The 22,770-nt window shown below is 33.4% G+C and overlaps 1 protein-coding gene across 1 annotated transcript; it reads right to left on the bottom strand.

Moving 5' to 3' along the window:
* Positions 1 to 19,679: 19,679 nt before the first annotated feature.
* On the bottom strand, positions 19,680 to 22,460 carry LOC111374035 (serine/threonine-protein kinase-like protein CCR1). Its single transcript, XM_022996650.1, has one exon. The coding sequence runs from the start codon at positions 22,271 to 22,273 to the stop codon at positions 19,940 to 19,942; it is 2,334 nt and encodes a 777-aa protein (XP_022852418.1). The 5' UTR covers positions 22,274 to 22,460; the 3' UTR covers positions 19,680 to 19,939.
* Positions 22,461 to 22,770: the final 310 nt, after the last annotated feature.

Below are 22,770 nucleotides of genomic sequence, written 5' to 3'. Positions count from 1 at the left end.
ATATAAAGTTAACGAATATAAAAATAGTTGAAAAGACACAACCGTCTAAAACGACATCGTGCCATTTTACGTCATAAATAACTTGTTCGGGTTGAATGAGCAAAAATGAAGTAAAATGAACACTGAATTAGAAAAAATGGCAGTCATATGACTAAAATGTTCACGTGCCATTTGAGGTGATGGGTTAATTATAGTTCGAAATGTGCTATATTTTGTATACCCTAAAATGCAGTCATACTTGTAAAATGATCACACATCGTTTTGGGTAGTGGGTTCGGATTTCACTTATACATGTTGAATGATTACACGTTCATATTTTTTATACCCTAAATGGCATCCCTACGAATAAAACGATAATATGCCGTTTTGAGTCAAAGAGTCCCAATTTCACTCCAAAAGTAGTAAAACAATGTTTGGAATATCATCCAAGACTATAAATGTTGAAAAATTAAACGAAAACTACACATTTAAACCATATACCCTAAATCCTAAGCCTGAATCCCTAAACCCTATACCCCAAACGATAATCATACGTTTAAAATGATCAGATGTCATTTTGGGTTACGAGATATCAATTTCATTTCGAAACTAGTAAAACAGTGTTTGAGACATCATACATGTCTTGTACACATTAAACGACTACACATGCTATATTTTATATACCATACTTGCGACTTACGTTTTTCTTTATTGTCAAGTGTAGTGTAATATAATGTCTAACCGATTATAGAGTAACTCGCTATAATTTGAACCAATGTGTCGACAAAATATAGTTCAAACTTTCATCCTTAAACTTTCAGGTGGTTACAGACGTGAATAAATCAAAACGAACACAAAATGAGTAGAAACATTACTCTTACATTTAAAATGACCAAATGCCTTTTGAGTCATAGGGTATCGATTTCACTCCGAAACTAGTAAAACAGTGTTTGAAATATTATACATGACTCGTACACATTGAACGACTACACGTGTTATGTGTTGCATACCACACTAGTTATTTACATTTTTCTTTATTGTTTAGTGTAGTGTAGTATAGTGTAGTTTTCAATTGGATTATAAAGTGACTTGCTGTAGTTGAATCAATGTGTCAACGATAACGTTGAAATGTAGTTGAAACTTTCATTCTTAAACTTTGAAGTGATTATGGACGTGAATAATCCAAAAGAAAGACTTTTTACAAGCTAAACGAACTAATTTGTTAAGTATTTTAACTCATAATAAAATATAACGGAATTGGAGTTCCTTATCTTCGTTCGCAATGAAGTCTAGTGTAATTTTCTTATGAAACAATATTGTTGGTCACTATCGCGTGAACTTTATATCGATACTCAGGTCCAAATATAATGAAAACTTTCATTCGCTCATTGTCATGTGAATACTAGTGAAAATAAAGTGAAGCATATATGAAATTAGTTGAAACGACGCCCAATCATTTAAAACGATAGCGTTTTAGATTACATGTTCTCGATATCCAAATGTAGTAAAACTTGCATTCATTCATTTTAGATAGATACGAGTGAATATAAAGTGAAATAAATATAATTGTTGAAACGACACCTAACCTTTTCATTAATATCATGCTGTTTTGGGTCACGGGCATTGATTTCACTCTAAAACGAGTCGATAAGACTTGGAACATTCTAGACGACTTATACAAATTAAACGAGTCAACTTGTTGAATATCTTATCTCAGAATTAGAATATAAAGAAATTTAATTACTTTCGTTCATAGTTAAATCTAATCCAATATACTCATGGAACAATAGTGTTGGTCATTATCGCGTAAACTTTATGCCGTTACTCTGAAAAAATATAATGAAAACTTTCATTCGTTCATTTTCATGCGCATACAAGTGAAAATAAAGTGAAGCGGATACAAAATTAATAGAAACGACACCCAATCATTTAAAACGGCATCATGACATTTTGGATTATAAGGTCTCGATTTCACTCCAAAACGAATCAATCATGTCTTGGGACATCATATAAGACTTACACAATTTAAATGAGCTAATTTGTGGAGTATTTTATCCCATAATTGGAATTTAAATTATTTAGCATTTTAAAGACATCATGTTATTCTGGATGACGGGACCTTGATATCACTACAAAACGAGTCCATTAGACTTGGAACATCTTAAAAGACTTGTACAAGTTAAACGAGGTAATTTATTTAATGTCTTATCTTATAATTGGAATTAAATTACTTACGTTCATAGTTATATCTGATTCAGTTTATTCACGAAACAGTAGTATTGATCATTATCCTGTGAATTTATATCGTTACTCGATCCAAATGTAATGAAAACTTCCACTCGTTCATTGTCATGTGCATACAAGTGAAAATAAAGTGAGGCAGATACGAAATTAGTTGAAACGACAACCAATCATTTAAAACGATAGCATGACATTTTGGACTATGGAATCTCGATTTCACTATAAATTAGTGAATTTTTTTTTTTTTTACTTTAGTTGAAACGTCATCAAATGGTTTATAATGATAGCATGTCGTTTTGGATCACGGACACTCAATAGCACTCGAAATATACTTAAAACTTGTTTTAATTAATTTTTATGTGGACACGAAGATATATAAAATGATGTAAACATGAAATTAGTTAAAACGACATTCAATCGTTTAAAAGGCAGTATGTCATTTTTCCCATTGGTTCTAAATTGTGTACGAAAAGTTAGAATGAAAATGGGCATTTAAGTTTGGGGGATTTGGTAAATTTTTGTTTCAGATTGGATATTTTAGATATTTCAAATGAAGGGTGTTTAAGACTTTTAACACATGATAAAATAGACTAAAGGCTAGTTAACAAAAAAGTATTGATCATAGCCTATTTTACCAAACATTATTGTTGACTAGGCTTTTTAAACATATACCGCTTTGAAAAAAAATGGGTACCAAACGGGGCCTATGTTTAAAATTAAGTAAAAAAATATTAATTTCAATATCTTTAAGCCCCACCAACATGTGAAACCTTGGTTATACAAACGCGTGTTTCAATTACTGGGATTGTTACCTCTCTCTCACATCAGTGTGAAAACGGAGGGGAAAAAAAGCTCTATTGTCCTCTGTTTTTCTCTGAATGAGAGAAATACAAGAAGTAAATGGTACTTGATAAATTCTGAGACTTATAATTTTTGGTCCGATAATTTGTGTTCAAATTGTATAGAATTGCAACTTTAATATATTTATGTAATTATTTTATAAATAAAATTTAACTAATTGAGAAACTAATGCCAATGCCATAATGGACCATCTTTGAAAGGTAAAACCTAATTAACATCCTCCAATAATGCTTTCTTTAAAATGCTATGACAAATACTGAAACATATATTTGATCTATCATAGGAACTAAATAGAGAACTCAACTCATGAAAATCGAAAGTGAAAAAAAACAATTCTTGTACCTAAAGGTGATAGAAAAGCGCCACATCCCACCTGAATACTGCTTTGAAATCATATTCATATTCAACTTGTCCACAACAATCACTAATAGTAATGCTTCATTTGCAATGATTGAAATAAATCCATAAGTGATGTGAATAATTAGAAATTAAAGAAAGTTCATACAACGAAGACATGAAAAGCAAAAACAAGATGTGCAACCAAGCCAGTGAAGTTTCCACAAACACTAAAGAGGCCACTCCATCGAATGCAAAAAGGTATCTTTTCCAACCATCATATGTAACTATTGAAACAGACTCAAAACCTAAAAAGAAAACTCATATGGGCTACAAAATCGACGACCAAACCAATATCCTCATCTTGAAAGAAAAACGTGAGTGAAAATCATCTACATTAATTTTGTAATAATAGGCAGTCATGCAATCTATTTCTTCTACAGCTCAGAAAGAAGGAAAAGAAAAATGTTCTGCTCATGTACAGGAACCTAATGGTAAGTCTAGTTGAAAGTCTACCGAATAACAATAAACTACTAATTTGACATTAAGAGTTTCTTCTAAATATTTTAATTTCCTATTTATCCTTTTGAATACAAACACTGTGAACTATGGCTAAATCATACTTATATAATTACTACTAATAACATGTGAAACCTTGATTCATCATTAAAAAATAGACTTCAGTTGCATACTTCATCGTAAACATCTTAATTATGTTAACACTATTATCATCTATTAAATACACGTTTCCAATCATTAGTATATTGAACAATTCCATTCATAGCTTTAATATCATAGATAACTTACCTCATTTTATTACCTTTATAACTTATTGATTTCTCCTTTAATCACTAAACTCACATCCCTCATTATCTTAAAAGAGAGAATGTGAGGTTTACTGTTCATTTTTGTCACATAGGTTTTCACACGAAATTAGTTTGGCAATGGTAAATATTCTATTCAATCATACTGTAACATTCTTTTCACATGCCATCTCACTATTTTCACACACTGTTTCACTGATTTCTCCATTTTCACACACTACTTCATCACTTGATTAAAGTCAGTATTATATATTATATAATAAAGAAACGAAATTAATTATAAAGATTATTAAAAAAAGAAATTGCAGACAAAAATAGAAAAAATTATTATAAAGTTTTTAAATTAAATTAAAATGATTTTAAAAAAATATTATTTAATTTAAATTTAATGAATGTCGTTCTATTGTAAAAAATGTATAAAGATTATTTTATGAAACTAAATTAAACAAATAAAAGAAAAGAAAGTTACAAAAATTAAATAAATAATATAGAAATATTATTTAATTAATTAAAATTGAAAAAATTAAATTTTACCATAAAAGAATTAAAAAAAAATTATATCGAAATATAATATCAACAAAATTACTCCTCCATAAAAAATAATAATTAAAAAAAAAACTCTCTGTAGATGGAGAGATAGTTTCTCCTTTCAAAACACGGAGTGTTATCACTCCGTGCATGGAGTGGAACCACTCCGTTCACGGAGTGATGATTCCCCCCCGCCCCCCACTCCCGCCTCATTTATAGTAACATTTTTTATTAATACTTACAAAAAAAATTTACACTATTTAGAATGTAAAAAGTTGTTTATAAATAAAAAAAAGCACTTTAAATTATTTGAAAGTAATAAAAAAATTTATAATCGTAAAAGCTACTTATAAGTAAAAAAATATTAATCCATCATTCTCTTATAATTGCAAAAGCTACTTATAAGTAAAAAAAAATTAATTTAAAATTTTTTAAGTATAAATATTTAGATATATTTAGTTTTATAAATTAAATATTAATAAAAAAATTACACTATTTAGAATGTAACTTATAAGTAAAAAATCACTTCAAGTTATTTAAAAGTAATAAAAAAATCTATAATTGTAAAAGCTACTTATAGATAAAAAAAAATATTAACTTCAACATTTTTAAGTAAATATTTAAATATATTTTATTTTTTAAAATTAAATATTACTAAAAAATTTAAAAAAAGAAAAAATGAAATAGGGCTCCATGCACGGAGTGAAATCACTCCCCATGTGAACTCCCATGCATGGGGAGTGAAAATCACTCCACCATGCACGAAGTGTTCACTTCGTGCACGATGTCTATTTCTTTCCCTTTATTTTTTTAAATTTTATTTATAGTAATTTTTGTATTAATATTTAATTTTAAAAAACTAAATATATCTAAATATTAACTTAAAATGTTGAAACTAAATTTTTTTTTTATCTATAAGTAGCTTTTACAATTATAAATTTTTTTTATTACTTTTAAATAACTTGATATGATTTTTTTATTTATAAGGAACTTTTTATATTTTAAATATTGTAATTTTTTTATTAATATCTAATTTAAAAACTAAATATATCTAAATATTTATACTAAAAAATTTTAAGTTAATATTTTTTTTTATTTAGAAGTAACTTTTGCAATTATAAAAGAATGAGGGATTAATATTTTTTTAACCTATAAGTAGCTTTTACAATTATAAATTTTTTATTACTTTAAATAACTTGAAGTACTTTTTTACTTATAAGTAATTTTTTACATTCTAGATAGTGTAATTTTTTTATTAATATTTAATTTAAAAAATTAAATATATCTAAATATTTATACTTAAAAAATTTTAAGTTAATATTATTTTACTTATAAATAGCTTTTACAATTATAAGTTCGTTTCACTTTTAAGTAACTTGAAATGATCTTTTTAATTATAAGTAACTTTTTACATTTTAGAAATAAAGAATAACTTTTATGTAAAAAGCTATTTAAAAAATATTATTACTAATAAAATTATAGGATATGGTCGATAATTGAAAGTGTGAAAAAATGGAGAAATAGTACTCTGTGTCAGATTCAGAGCATGTAAGCTGCAGTAAAATAGAAAATGATGTTGTTTTTGCTCCACCAATTAAAAAAAAGTTACAGTGTGAGAATGTGAGGTTTACTTTTCATTTTTGTCGCATTAATTTTCATATTGAACTGATTTTGAAATTGGTTTGGTCCTTTGAATCTAACACACAATACTCCTTCTCTATTTTCTCACGTTATCAACTATCAACTATATTCTATAATTTTATTAGTAGTAATATTTTCTGAAATAATATTTTGTCACACTGTATTTTTTTAATTGGTGGAGTAGAAACGACATCATTTTCTATTTTACCTGCAGCTTACATACTCTAAATCTGACACAGAATACTGTTTCTCCATTTTCTTATGCTATTAACTATCGACCATATCCTATAATTTTATTAGTAATAATATTTTTTTAAATAACTTTCTACATAAAAGTTATTCTTTATTTCTAAAATTTAAAAAGTTACTTATAACTAAAAAAATCACGTCAAGTTACTTAAAAGTAAAACGAACTTATAATTGTAAAAACTACTTATAAGTAAAAAAATATTAACTTTAAATTTTTTAAGTATAAATATTTGATATATTTAGTTTTTTGAATTAAATATTAATAAAAAGATTACACTATGTAGAATGTAAAAAGTTACTTATAAGTAAAAAAGCACTTCAAGTTATTTAAAAGTAATAAAAAACTTATAATTGTAAAAGCTACTTTTATAGGTAAAAAAAATATTAATCTCTCATTCTCTTATAATTGCAAAAGCTACTTATAAGTAAAAAAATATTAATTTAAAATTTTTTAAGTATAAATATTTAGATATATTTAATTTTTTAAATTAAATATTAATAAAAAGATTACACTATCTAGAATGTAAAAAGTTACTTATAAGCAAAAAAATTACTTCAAGTTATTTAAAAGTAATAAAAACTTATAATTATAAAAGCTACTTATAGATAAAAAAAAATATTAACTTCAACATTTTTAAGTAAACATTTAGATATATTTAATTTTTTTAAATTAAATATTGATAAAAAAAATTACTATAAATGAAATTAAAAAAAAAAAAAAACTTATTTCCATTCCATGCATTGAGTGTTAACTCTATGCATGGAGTGAAAAGTCTCAGTACATGGAGTGGTTTCTTTTCTGTGCATGGAGTGTTGCATGGAGTGTTAACACTCCATGCAAATATAGTTTTTTTTTTTTAATTTTATTTTATTTATAACAATTCTTTTATTAATATTTAATTTTAAAAAATTAAATATATTTAAATATTTACTTAAAAATGTTGAAATTAATATTTTTTTTTATCTATAAGTAGTTTTTACAATTACAAGTTTTTTATTATTTTTAAATAACTTAAAGTTTTTTTTACTTATAAATATTTTTTAACATTCTAGATAGTGTAATCTTTTTATTAATATTTAATTTAAAAAACTTAATATATCTAAATATTTATACTTAACAAAATTTGACGTTAATATTTTTCTACTTATAAGTAGCTTTTACAATTATAAGTTCGTTTTACTTTTAAGTAACTTGAAGTGATATTTTTAGTTATAAGTAATTTTTTACATTTTAGAAATAAATAATAACTTTTATGTAAAAAGTTATTTAAAAAATATTATTACTAATAAAATTATAAGATATGATCGCTAGTTGATAGCGTGAGAAAATGAAAAAAGAGTACTCTGCGTCAGATTCAGAGCATGTAAATTGCAGGTAAAATGAAAACGATGTCGTTTCTACTTCACCAATAAAAAAAAACTACAGTGTGACAAAATAATACTACTAATAAAATTATATGATATATAGTTGATAGCGTGAGTAAATGCAGAAAGATATTGTGTGTTAGTTTCAAAGGACCAAACCAGTACAATGTGAAAATCATTGTGACAAAAATGAATAGTAAACCTCACATTCTCTCTTTGGCTCTGTGCACGGAGCAAAAAAAAATTTTGCATTTTTTTATTTTTTTCCTTTCTCCCTTCTCGGAGAATTTTTTTCATTTTTATTTTTCTCATCATGTTACTTTACGAGACACAATACCCAAACCTAATATTTTCCATCTCTGTCTTTCTCTCACGCCATAATCACATTCCATGTTGCCTCTTTTTTTTTTTTGGCCAAATCGTCGATAGTAAGCAAGCAATTGAAGTCGACATTTTTCTTCTTGATGGTCACACATGTTTAGTCTTTTTTTGTAATTTAAGAAATTTTTTAACCCATATTTTTTAAATTTCTTCGAATTTTAGGATATTATGTTTTTTCCGATAATTTTGACATGATGGGTTTATCTCTACAATTTGGCGCTTTTAAGTGTAATTGTATATATGTTCATATGTTTGAAGCTGATTTCTTAAACCTGATCTTTTTGGGAAACGAACAGTGATATTCGAAGAATTCAGTCTTAATGGTGTTAGTAGAGCTAAAGTTCAATCTAGCATGTGCTCAGGCCTCGTTTCTGTAAATGGTCGGGTCATCTGTAGGGTGACTTATTTTTCCTCTGTCTTTACTGTTTTGAAGATATAAAAATCTGATTCTATTACTGAGTTTTTTTAAATATCAAATGATCTTCTTCTCTCTGTTTGTTTGCATTTGTGTAGAATTTAAGTGCTTAATTTCATAATTTTCATAAGAAAGTGCTATGCAGTTTTTTCCCATTATATTGTGCATCTTTTATAATAATCTTTTCCTATTTTTGATCAGGGATTTTGATGCTTTTGTAATCAGGTTAAAACAAAAACACAAGTACTAGTTGGGGATTCAAAGGAAAAGATTATGCTCTGTCTGGAAATTTGGTACTTTCAAACTTAATTCTTATTGTTGGTTTGCTTTCAAATCCTGAAATTGTATTAGACTTCCTGTCTGTTTGGTAAGGCTAAATTTCACCATTCTCTTGTTTACTTCAAAAATCATTTCATGTTCTGAAAAATTAAAATAATTAGTTAATTAATTAACATGCAGTGTCACAGTCCTTATGATATCCTTTATTTTCCCCTTTCTCATTTTCCCGTGATTTGCCAAGTATTGAATTAAATTTTCCACTTCTCATGACTAAAGTATTAATTCTTCTTTATAATTTATGTTGTAAAGTTAACATTGTTTTATTTGATATCTCCTGTTCCATTTCAAAAGTAGGACCATGCATTTTCCATTCTACCATACACTAACATTACCTTAAGAAAAAACGCAACCCGTGCATTGCACAAGCATGAGACTAGTCAATGTTAAAAATGCTAACATCACGTTCAAAAAGAGTGTAGGAAAATTTAAATAAAAGCCGGCAAACTCGAGTTTCAAATGACAAGAAAGACAGATGTTGTACCCATGGTAGTTGATGTCATGGATGCAAGATATTGCAATTGCACTTGATCCCATTTTGTTGACCTGAACATGAAAAAAAGCCGTCGGTATCATGAACTGGATTGAAAAGCACAAGTGTGAAGTTGCTCCAAGAAACAAAAATATGCAAGCATGTAAATATTGGCACGGCTCCCAATTAAATAATCCATGGCATTTCTCATTCAATACAAGTTTTGAATGACTAAGCCCACAAATTATCAGTTGACTTAAGCTAAACAAACACCTTAATGATTTAATCACAAATTTAAACAGTCAAAAGGAAAAAGGGGAAACTGTTGAACGTAGTAAACATATATAAGTTTGTTTTCATTCTATCTTCACCATAATTATCAGCCTCATCTGAACCAGAAGACTAATGATAAGACTGAAGTATGCATTAAAACTTTGGGCCAATGACCTTTAATCATTATAGAAATAAATAGATTTTGCTCTCCAATCTTGTCTGTTACTGAATTTTTGTTAATATTTTTATTATATGCACATTAGAAACACATGAAAATAACCTAAAAATCCTAACTTTGTTTCCCATGGAAATAATATTAGCATATACCATTTTCCTTAGCAGACTTAACCAATACAGAAACTGAGAATCTTTTGAAATTTGGAACTAAAGTAAAATCCAAAAACTGTTGAGGAAAACATCCCCTTAGCTATAAAACTTGTGCTACCAGATAAACTGCAATTGAATTGGACAAGACAAATTCAACTTTAATTTAATACAACTATAGAGGAGTTTCACAATGACTAGACGTCCATAATCAAATTACTAAAAACTATACATAAATCAAGCATTCCATTTATCAAATTAATTACGTTGACGGAAGACGAATATGGCAACAATTGGGAGTGATTTAATTGCAATAGTTGAGTAGAATTTATAGATATACATGTATTCTAAATTTTGTAATGTTTAAGTAAAATGCTCCTTAGAATCGTAGTTTAATTACTTGGAGAAAACATGACTATGTAAATAATGGGGTATTTATCAAATTCCAATACCAAATGGCAATGTGATTTAGGGGTACTTTTAAAAAGCACCTAGTCAAAATAACAAATTTTCACATTGATCAAATTTTTTTTTTTTGCAATACCCTCTTTAAAAAATTAATAAATCCAAACAATCTCACTTAAATATCAAAATGAAATCACTTTCCTTATCAGATTTTCCAATACAGTTAAAAAGAAATTTTATCTTTCATCTGCTTGAATATTGAAATCTCAAAAAATTATCAAAAACTCAACAAAAAAATATTACTCACAGTCGGCACTTGAAATTGGTAAGTATAAATACGTATGTTTAATTTTATTTTAGTTAAATTAGTACATTACTTGAATATTTAAATTTTATTTCAACATATCATTTTAGAAAAATGAAATATTACAGTTTTAAATGGATGTATAATTTTTTTTAGCAAAAACGAGAAAAAATACCATCTGTTCAGATGCAAAATATAGAAGCATTCCGCCCAAAAACATGTCCGAGCCAGATGCTACAGTCGGCCTGGACACATTTTTGTTCCTTGTATCATATTTTTTTCGTCCTTTTATTCTCGTAATTACAATTTTTTTAATAAATGATGTTTCCTAATGCAGATATGGGATCAGCTGTTGTCCCGATTTGTTACTTTGGTGAATTTGAAAATAATGACAATGATCGATGGGTGTGGAAATGGATGAGTGAAAGACATGGTTGTACTGCAATTGTAATAACATCAAGTACATCATTTGCAGAAATGTACAATGAGATACAGAACTTGTTGAAAGTCGATCCCTCTGAGTACGCCATGCAATTGTTATTTCTAATACGCGAGAATACATTCATTTCAATTCCACCTATAATGGTTATTTCTAAAGCTGAAATGAAGGTTTTAATTGAAATGAAATAGAAACGTGTGATTCCTATTTATGTAACTTTGATGAAGAAGAATATCCCCGAGAATGAACACGAAGATTTCGATGGAGGAGATTGTAATGTGAATGAGTTTTGGGACACAGTGGAAATAGTGCGTGATGATGTTGTAGCTGTTCTAGAGACAGTTGCTCCTCACCATGATCTCATTGTTACACACAGAATTTGCTCGGTAGTTCAAGACAAAGAAAGAGATAATGACTTTACAAATGAGAATTTGATTGCTTTATCCCGTTTGAGACATGAGTTGAGTAGGAGCTCACAGGCTAGACCGAGTGCACGGTCCTCTAATTGTTCGCGTATAGTCCCCAACGATGAAGATTTGTATGTCGAGCAAATGTTTGACACGAAGAAATATTTGCAGGAAGTTGTTCACCGGATGCTTTGAAACACAATTTTAAGTTTAAAGTGAAGAAATCAAACAAGTCGACTTACACAATTGTCTGCATTGACGATAGTTGTCTTTGGCGTTTGTGAGCAACGAAAATGGACACGAATGAATTCTTTGTGGTTCATAAGTATGCACGGGAATATACTTGTGAAGTGGGCATTCGTCGAAATGATCACAGGCAAACCTGATCATGATTCATTGGTCGAGAAGTAATGCACAAGTTTCAGGACCCACGAACAATTTACAGACCTTCGGATATTATTAATGACGTTCGTCGAGAGTAGGGGTGGTCATGAGCTATCAAAAGGCTTGGAAGGCCAAAGAATGCGCGTTAGAGGACTTGATGGATTCGATCGAGGAGAGTTATACTAAATTGACCTGGTATTTCTTTGTTTAGATGTTTATTTAATAGTTATCTAATTAATTCAATCATTAATTTCAATTGTTTATTTAATTATTTATCGATTCTTTATCTAATGTGTAATTAATTATTTAATTCAATTGTTAATTTTTCAGTTTTTAAATATTGTTTATTTAATTATTTAAGTTATGATAATTTTTTATTGAGAAGGATGACGAGAATCGCTTCAAGTATTTCTTTATGACCCTTGGACAATGCACTCGAGGATTTCAAAACGCAATGCGACCCTTAATTCTAGTCGACGGTACAACCCTCAAGACGAGATACAGGGGCAAGTTGATTATTGCAACATGTCAAGATGCTAACATCTAAATTTATACTCTTACATTCAGCATAGTTGATGGAGAAAATGATTTGGCAATGCGTTGGTTTTTCACGAAGTTGAGAAAAATAATTAGGGATGTCGAGAAACTTGCATTCGTAACCGGCTGAGGGCAGTCAATAATTAACGGTATCGTCGAAATCTTCCTCGAGGCACATCATGGTTATTGTATGTATCATATACAAGGAAATCTGAAAACCAAGTATCGAGGCAAGTGCATCGTTACGTTGTTTAGGAGAGTTGCAGAGGCTTACAGTTTTCAAGAGTTTGAAAAGTTTATGCTTGAAATAGAAAGTAAATCCTATGATGTATGGGAGTATCTGACAGAGATGGGGATCGAATATTGGGCACGATCACATTTTTCAGGACGTCAATACAACATGATGACGTCGAACAATGTGAAGTCGCTCAATACCTTATTTAAGAAGGATCGAGAGTTACCAATTCTCGCAATACTTGAGAACATTCGTGACAAGCTACAACAGTGGTTTCATGATCGTCGGGAGGAATCACAGAGTTACACAAGTGTGCTAACCCCGGCTCAGGAAGATAAACTCTTAAAGACTCTAGAGGTGACAAGGAATGTATATGTAGAACCACTAGATATTTCGGATACATCATCGACTTGAATGATAACACGTGCACGTGTACACAGTTTCAGTTGGAGAGTTTTTTGTGTAGACATGTAGTGGCAGTGGCTATGTATAGAGGAATTCCACCACACACATTATGCAGTACTTATTACACGACTGGTTCTTGGAGAGCAGCATATGCCGAAACCATATTTCCTGTACCGAATGAAGTCGAGTGGGAAGTTCTCGATCACATTTTCTCATTGAATAACTTGTTGCTACCAGCAGTCGGCCCACGTACTTCTGGACGTACACGTACGTCTAGAATACCATCGACCGGAGAATTTTTCCAGCCTCATAAGTGCGACAGGTGCGGTGCAATATGACATACTAGAAGATTTTGTACAAATCAGATCCCTCTGCATGACAACGTAACAGATGTATAATTGAAATTTATGTAACATTATTTATAACATTGATATTAATTATTCACTTATATTCTTAATGTTAATTATTAGATTTAGTTTTTTTATTCTAATATTTCATTAATTAGTTTCGTAATATTTGAAGTTAATCCTTTTTTAAAACTCAGTGCGTTCTCGACAATATAACCAAACATTATAAATACGTCATGAAACATTTAAATAAACACAAAAACTAAAAATTAAATATTAAAAAAATAATATATGTTTTACAATTATTTCGTAATTACAAATGAATGAATGAAATATACAATATTTAAACGTAACAATATGTACAATTATTTTAAAGAAACATGGCTCAATATCTATGGATCACCATTAAATTCAAATAAATCACAAACTAATTTATTTCTCCAATTTTATATCCGCGCCAGGTTGATTGCATCAACTTTCTGTGCTACACTCAAAAATTCTATGTACTTGATAGCGAATATGCTGCAATCATCCCTACAATTACAAAATATTGTATTAGCACATCACCGTCTAACTAGAACGTAAGTTGTAAATTACAAAAATAAAATAATAAACACTTATGATATTTGTTGTCTCGCCGTCGTCGTGTCTCACACGGTGGTTAGTCTGTCTTGCACAGTAATGTTCGCTCGTCTAGCCAGCATGGGGACGATCACAGACACCGACTCCAGATTTTGCTTGAGCTAATCTTGTGTCAGGCATGAATGATCGGGGTCATACACATACATAGTCGAGTCGGGGAATACAATCTCCTCTGCAATGTAGTGATGATTGACACACACCGGAATGTACAGATGCGTACAACCCTCCCATGGCTTTCCCCTGACACTCGGCCACATCCCTACAACCCACTCCATCATTTATGTGGGAACTGTGTACTCGCTACCCATAGCTTGCAACGTCTGGTACTTAATATCAACGACACGTATGAACTCAGTGTTCAATATGAGTCGGTCAGGAATGTTGAACGATCTTGGATGTCGTTCAGCTCGGTCTCGTAGCAAATCCATGGCGAAGTCAATGTGCTATAGCATGAAGCACCAATTAAAAAATGAGTTATTTAATTTCATAAATGCAAAACTTAAAAATATGTATACGTAATAAATAACAATATTACCACTTCACTTACATCATCGGCGAGTCAAGCCCCCGAATTTGTGATGTCGTGAAACCATTTGTAAGCGTTCGAGATCGTCTTATGAGTAATCCTATGACTGACACTGAAAAATAAGAAAAGAAATTGTTAAGTAAAAATATAGATGTGTCATCATCTGCGTAATGTACTAATCCTTAACGAATAATATAATACTTACCCGGGCATAAGTGCTCTCCACTCCGCCTCGAACGCTTTCCACTTGGCGTGGTCCACCTCCCTGAATAAATTCAGGTGTGTGCCGTCGACGAACCTCCTCCTTTTCGCCTCTGCGGTAAACAGAGAAACGACGTACTGTGATGGTACCCTTGGCCTTTTGCTGACTACCAGCTCCGGCACATCAATAGTACACGAAACCCTCCCAATATCCAACACTCCCTTACCTACCATCGGAACCACCTCTTTCGTCCCCTCTGACATAAAAACTACGTCCGGCGAGTCTGGCGTCTTAAATGGTACTCTCTCTACCTCAGATACCCCCATCTCCTCCGGCACCCTCACGACCACCTCCCTCGGCATCTCGGGTACCCCCTCCTCTTCCGACACCCTCTCGACCTCCGCCTCGGCTACCCCCTCCTCTTTCGACACCCTCTCGACCTCCGCCTCGAGTACCCCCTCCTCCTCCGGCACCCTCCCGACCTCCGCCTCTATTACCCCCTCCTCCTCTAACACCCTCCCGACCTCCTTCTCCATCTCTATATCTATCGGGCCACCGAGATATGAAGCTAATGCATCATCCGATGCCCACAACGAGTCAACATACCCCGTCTGACCTCCTCGAACCTGATAACCACCGGTCCCTTCGTCACCCCTCCGTCCCGATAGTCACCTGCCCCTCCATCCCGATAGCCACCTGTCCCTCCGTCACCCCCTCCGTCCTGATAGCTGCCTGTCCCTCCGCCACCTCCTCCATCCCGATACTCGCCAGTCCCAAGCAGGCCTACTATGTCGCCTCGTATTGCTACGACCTCAGCATAAAGGTCTCCTAAACCGACCTGTACCATCCCGACATCACGTCGTAAGTCAGCTACTTCGCCTCGTAAGCCAACTACGTCGCCTTTGATCTCCATCATAAGTCGGAACATATCATCGATGGAAGCACTTTGATTACGTGCAGCTGATCCACGTGAGAGGTGTCCGGACGCAGGAGACGGTGATCTCATGCAGGGAGGTGACACTCTCGACGAAGGTGATCGCATGTAGGGAGGGGACACCCTCGACGGATGCGACATCCTCGGGGAATGTGATACCCTCGGTAGAGGTGATAGTCGACAATGCTCCTAAAAAAAGAAACATTACAAATCAATAACTTAATTAAAAAATTATAACGATAATCAATATATTATATTGAATTAACATACCGTGTCCCGATCGATGATGGACTCCGGCCTCTCTCGAGCAGCACGATCTGTCAACAACTCATGGATATAAGTCTGATCCTCTCCTCGATCGATGGTGTCCGCTCAGTGAGGACTTCAAGCTGACATATTGACATTTCATCGAATTACTGACCACGTATCCAGTTTCGAAAATGACATACAATAGAAAGCGCAAATATATAATACGTACCTCAGGATCGTCTAGGATAACTGATAACTGTTTTGCAAGGGGCTTGCCTTGTGCTCGCCAGCGGTGCATCCGAGGGATGTATGTATTCCCTCTCCTCGCATACCGACTAGCCAGGATGGGAACAGTCTCGTAGACCCATATTTGCAACAATTACGATTATTATATGTACAATTTAATAAAAAAATGGATAACTCATTATGTTAAACATTTACCTACAAAGCTAACAGCAGGCTATATACATCGTACTTACGCTCCGACCTATCTCCCCTAGGCATCGAATGCCCTCTCTTGAAGACGTGTAAAGTATCAAAAAAGCATATCTCCCCCCACGGATAGTTGTTGAACGTATTGATGTCATCAACAACTTGCAAATGAAAAACGTCATTCGACGTCTTCCTGTGATGACACCTCAGTACGCTCTCCAGTATAAACACCATCCCCAACTTCAACTTGTCGGACATCTGGTCGCATCTCCTGAATTCATCTCCTAACTGCGCCAGTATCACTATCGTGTGCCCATTAAAATAATCATACAACGGCCTCTTGTCTGTTGAAATACTGGCCTTCGCTGCCTCTTCGCTCATACATCTCAATCCAGTGATGATAGCAAACTCGAATATAGAAAATGTAGCTACCTTGCTCTCAAGATCAAAGTGGAGGGCATCTCCGTTAACTGACTTAAGCAGCCAACACGGTAATGAATCAATCAACTGTCCAGAGAACTGTACAGATTGTAGTAGAGGTAGGCGTGGGTTGGTTCGGTTCGGTTCTAAAGAGAACCAAACTGAACCAAAAATTTCGGGTATCTAATAAATGGAATCGTCAAGTCCAAATATAATTATGAAACCGTTCGGGTTCGGTTCCGTTCGATTCAGTTCAGTTCGGTTAGATTGATTCCGTACTATAATTAAATTTTTAATATTTATAATAATATTATATAAATACAACTAATGATACATTCAATAGTTTTGGAATATCAGAGACTAGTAGAATTATCTTGTTCAAATGATCGCTACAGTCAAAGCTTTGGTCGGCGGAGGACACAACTTTGATCGGAGGTTACAGCGTCGACCGTCGATTGTATAGGTTTTGGAATGTCAGGAAGTCTGCGAGAGTGAGTACGAGAGTCGAGATAGCGTTATACATTTTAGTGTAGGTGTTTAGAGTTATTTAGTGGGTTGGATCTTGATGGGTTAAAAAACGAAACAATATAATGGGTAATTGGGCAAAAAATTAAAAAATTAGAAATGAAACAAATTATTAGGCCAAAAATTTGAATTTAGAAATTGTTAATTTGTTTAGAAAAAATTAAAATTAAAATAATTTGATTTATTCAATAAAAAAAATTAGAAAGATTCGATTTTTCAATGGTTTTTCATTTATTTGTTTCAATTGTTTATTTAAATTATTTGATTTAATTACTTATATAGATCGATTATTTAAATTATTTATTAAATAAGTAAACGTAAATATTTAATTATTTATTTCAAATGTTAGAAATTTCTTTCAATTAATCTGTAATTAAATTTTAATTGCGTATTTTGATTATTAACATTTATTCATTATTTACATTTTTTTAATCATTTAAATAATAATTAAATAATTATTTAAATAATACTTTTAACAACATTTCAATTATTTTAATTCTTATGGAAAAAAATTAAAATAAAAATTTAATACTAAAGACGACCCAGGCAGTTTGTTAACAGGTGGCTTGGGTGTCTGTTAACAGTCTGGGCCGTCTTAACAAATGGTCCAGCTTGGCCGTCTGTTAACAGATGACACAGACGGCCTGTGCCGTCTCTTGCAGAGGCCGTCTGCCCGGATATCGTCATTTTCGACGATATTCGGCAACCAAATCCTAAAAAAACTTACTTTTTAGTAATTTTATATATTCTACAAAGATTTCTACAACTATTTTCTACAAAATAAACCTTTAACATTCAGGTTCAAGGATTAATGGGGGAAAAATAAGCAAAACTTACTTTCTTCGCTTCTAATGGTGGCCGGTCGATCTCCTCTCAAGAAAAACTCGTCGGTGTCCTTGCTATTTCTTCCCCTTCTTTCTCCAGATGTCGGTTTGAGAGTGAAATGTCAGGGGCAATTTTGGATTTTCAATGTTTTTAAGGTTTTTACAAATTTTTGAACTTCTTTTTTAAACAGTAGTCAACAGCCATTTTGGAAAATTGTATGTTTTTGGTGGCTATCTGCCACCATTTCCTCGTGATTTAGCTGAGAGAGAAATGGTACTTACAGCCACATTCACTGCAATACTTGTGTTTCCTCCATAAGCAGACTCGGTATTTGTGTGTCTAATAGGACTTGCTGGTAATGACGAAGTTCACTTCATTTCCGTTGCGAAAATCTTTGTAAGAAGGAATGTCCTAAGAATTGACATCTTTGCTTTTGTCTCAGGGAAGACTCCCAGTGCCAGCATGGCAGTCTTTTCTATGTCTGAATTTGTATTCCCAAACTTAAAGCCGTTGGGTTATTTCCTCTAATGTGGAGAAAATAGGAGTCCAACCCATTTTTGAAAAGAGAGAAATAACAGTTTTTTTTCCAGTGTCTAGATTTCATCAAAGCTCCAATCCCAAGTTGTTCGTGGTCCAATCGAGCTGAAATTTGGAGAAGAGGTTCACAAGACATAGAGCTACAATGTGAATTGTGGAGATCGGATTTTGACTGGACTGGGTCCCATGGCTTTTATTCCTCACATCAGAGAAGTTTTTCCACATAAAATAATTTCTTGTGTCTTAGGTTTGGTGTGATTGATTTTTTAAAAAATATTTTCAGCATATACAATTGTGAAAAGGGCATTTTACTGATTTGTTTTTGGGAAAAAAAATTATTTTGCTGTTTATATATTTGTTTGCATCTCTCCCAACAAAAGCTAGTTTGGGACGGATGTATTTCATGGTCGATTTTTCTGTGGATGATGGGGGATCTGGATATCCATTGAATATAGCATGATTAGGACTAGGTAATGGAGAAAAATACACTCTTTTGGGAGTTTGGATTGGTGAAGGGGGCATACTTATTATCACAGATCTGTTGCGGAATGATTTTACCTGATACTGTCGATCTGAGAAGTTTGACCCCAAAGCCGAGCCAGAACTCCACGGTCTACTTCATACTCATTTTTCCAATTACGAGAAGAACGGAAACTGGGTTAGTTAACATGCTCACGTAGCTCACAGACAATTATAGTCTTGAAAATGAATTTGTGTGTAGAACACAACATGCATTCATATACATCGTGTATCACTTCATGTTGATGGAAAACGTTATACTGAGAAAAAAGTGTATTTTTCAATTTCTAAAATGACTAAGATGCCGAATTGTCTAAGCACCACGATTTACAAGAAGCCAATAAGAAATGTACATTTGCAGAAGAGCAATATTCACCAAAAGCCTCTCTCTCTCTCGTTTGAACAATATTATCCCAAAGAAGTATAAATCCAATTTAAGACTACAATATCAATCCATCCTTTACTACTTGATCCAACAATAGCGCCAATTCCGATATAGTTGCCCGTTCCTTGGGATCTTCCTTCAAAGCGAGCTCCGCAATATCAGCGAGTTTTAAAAGGGGTTCAACATTTCGAGGCAGAGCCACGTATCGGTCGACTATGGCAGCTGCCTTTCCCTGTCTAATAAGAGGGACTGCCCAGTCTACTACGTTCGGAGGTGTGCAGTCCGCATCATAAGGTTTTCTTCCGCTAAGGATCTCGAGCAGCACAATTCCGAAGTTGTAAACATCAGTACTCATGTCTTCATTGAGACCCCTCTCCTGTGGAGTCAGAAGCCCAAAATCTGCAATTCGTGCTCCCCAATCAGCATCCAAAAGAACTTTCGAACTCTTAACATCTCGATGCACAATAGGAGGTACAGCTTCCTTATGAAGGTACTCAAGTCCCTTTGCAGACTGCATTGCAATTTTCAGCCTGAGGCTCCAATTCAGAGGAGAAAGGTCCCCATGGAGGTGATCATGAAGGGTCCCATGCGACATGAACTCGTAAACCAGTAGCCTCTCTCCCATCTCTGCACAGTAACCCAACAAGTTCACGATATTGCTATGTCGAAGATTGCAAAGGACCTCCAACTCCATTTCAAAATCCCGGCTATTGGTGTGGATTATTGTAGCGGCATTAGCCCTTTTCACTGCCACTTGCCTTCCATCTGGGAGGACAGCTTTGTAGACAAAACCATAACTTCCCCTGCCCAACTCATTAAACTCTTTGAACCCATTAGTTGCATCCTTTAATTCGGAAAGCCGGAAAACTTGAGCTAACTCTGAACATGGTGCCACAGATGCTGGAGGATGTTGATCAGCGTTTACATCAATTTCGTGCTTAGGCTTACGAATGCAGGATCCAAATTTTCTATTCTTCCATTCTTCATTTTCCGGGGCTACACCACGAGGTAAAAGGCACCAGCCAATCGAAATTAACAAGAAACCTGACACACAAGAGGCAACTATTATCAGTAGTTGACGCAGCTGACGCCAGTGCTTCTGCTGCACCTCAAATGAGGAGTGAAGTCTGCAAATATCCAAACAAGAACTGTTCTGGCAGAGAGAGCAGGGTGTACAAATCCTGTCCTCGTTCTTGGTACATGAACTAGAAGGGAAAAATCCTTCAGAGCAATTGCTCCCACATGGCAAACAAATCTTTAAATCTTTCCTAGAACACAAGTTTGTCAATTCTGGCTCATTGAGAAGGCTGGCATTGAAAGCAAACATTCCTTCATCACAAGTACCAGGAGTACATAACCCTGGACTACACAACTGCAATGGAGGATCATAATCCGCTGGTGATGAAACATTGGAAAACCAACAATCGAGTACCAAATCACCTTCTCTAATACCACATGTAAGGTAGTCAGATGAAGCGATTGCGTGAAAACCAGAGCCCTTTGGGATCCGTGATGCATTGAAGTTCCCCCAGCACTCTATGGCATGATTGTCCTCTCTGATCCCACAAAAATGTTGCGCACCAGCCGCCATTGATATGAATCTAATCCCAACGGGCGGATTAACAAACGAATCATTACGACCCCAACAATTGATCTCGCCGGAGATCTCAGAAACCCCACAAATAGAGTCAATTCCGGAAGTTAAGACCACATAATTATCTGAGGTACCTGAAACCCCTAGACTACCAGAATTCGGGCCCCAACACTTTAATCCTCCATCCCTTACGACTCCGCAGCTAAATTCATCACCAGAAACAATTTTCCCCAAAACAAGACTACTTATGTACTGATCATAGAACCGAGCACTTTGTTTTGAGCTTAAACTGTCATTTGATGTTCTAATAATGTCCCAACAATCAACGCTACCAAAATCATTTTCTGAATAGTAAGATCCTCGAACAGCACAAACATGATCCTTACCAGCAGCAATATGAGAATAAGCATTAAACTGAAGTACTGGAAGGACCAGATCAGAGCTTGACGATGGATCCTTCGAATCCCAACAAAAGGCCTGCGAAGTGTTCGCCAAAATGCCGCACAGAAACCCCTCTCCACCTGAAAGCGCGGCCATAGGAGGTAGGTTGTTGGGATAGCGCAAGGAGTTCGAATTCGTTGAGTTTCTGTTCTTGGTATCCCAACAAATTACAGCCTGCTTGCCACTGGCATCAATGGCACAAAACAAACCATAATCCCCAAATGATGCAGAAATGGAGTCCATCGAGCCCAACCCAGATACAGAATCAACCAAAATTAGAATAAATAAGACTGAAAAACAAAAAAATAGGGCATTTCTCAAAGGCCCAGAAATGAATTTGGGAGGAAAATTCATGATTTGAACAATGGACAGTGGTGAGGAATGATACAAGGATCATGGAGTAAGAGAGGAGGAAGAAAGCGTGGGATGCGTGAGATGGGACAGTGATGAGGTTGGACTGGGGGATATACTTGTGGAGCTGATGAGGACAGAACGTGGGTTTTGCGGCTTCCATTTTTACCGCCGTTGGTGGATCCTTGGATTCTTCTTTAAACTATACACACTGGTAGTTTTACCTACTGTCAGCATTTTATACTATAATAACTTTGTAGCATATTTGCAATTGAAATGCATAATCATATATGCTGTTATTTTTCGTGAGAATCAGTGAAAGATTATACCTTCTATTTTTTAACCTTTTTGGTCAAGGAAAGTTTCGACTTTTTTAGCACTTGGTTTTTTATTTGATATTTGAAAAGTTTAAAATCTGTTAACATTTTTCACCTAAGTCTTATCTCATCTCGATTCCTAGAACCACAACCTGCTCTTATTCATTGCCACAATCCCCCGAC

The sequence above is a fragment of the Olea europaea genome, unplaced genomic scaffold, assembly GCF_002742605.1.
Source record: "Olea europaea var. sylvestris unplaced genomic scaffold, O_europaea_v1 scaffold1197, whole genome shotgun sequence".
NCBI classification, from domain to species: Eukaryota; Viridiplantae; Streptophyta; class Magnoliopsida; order Lamiales; family Oleaceae; genus Olea; species Olea europaea.
This window is presented reverse-complemented; position numbering and strand designations above follow the sequence as displayed.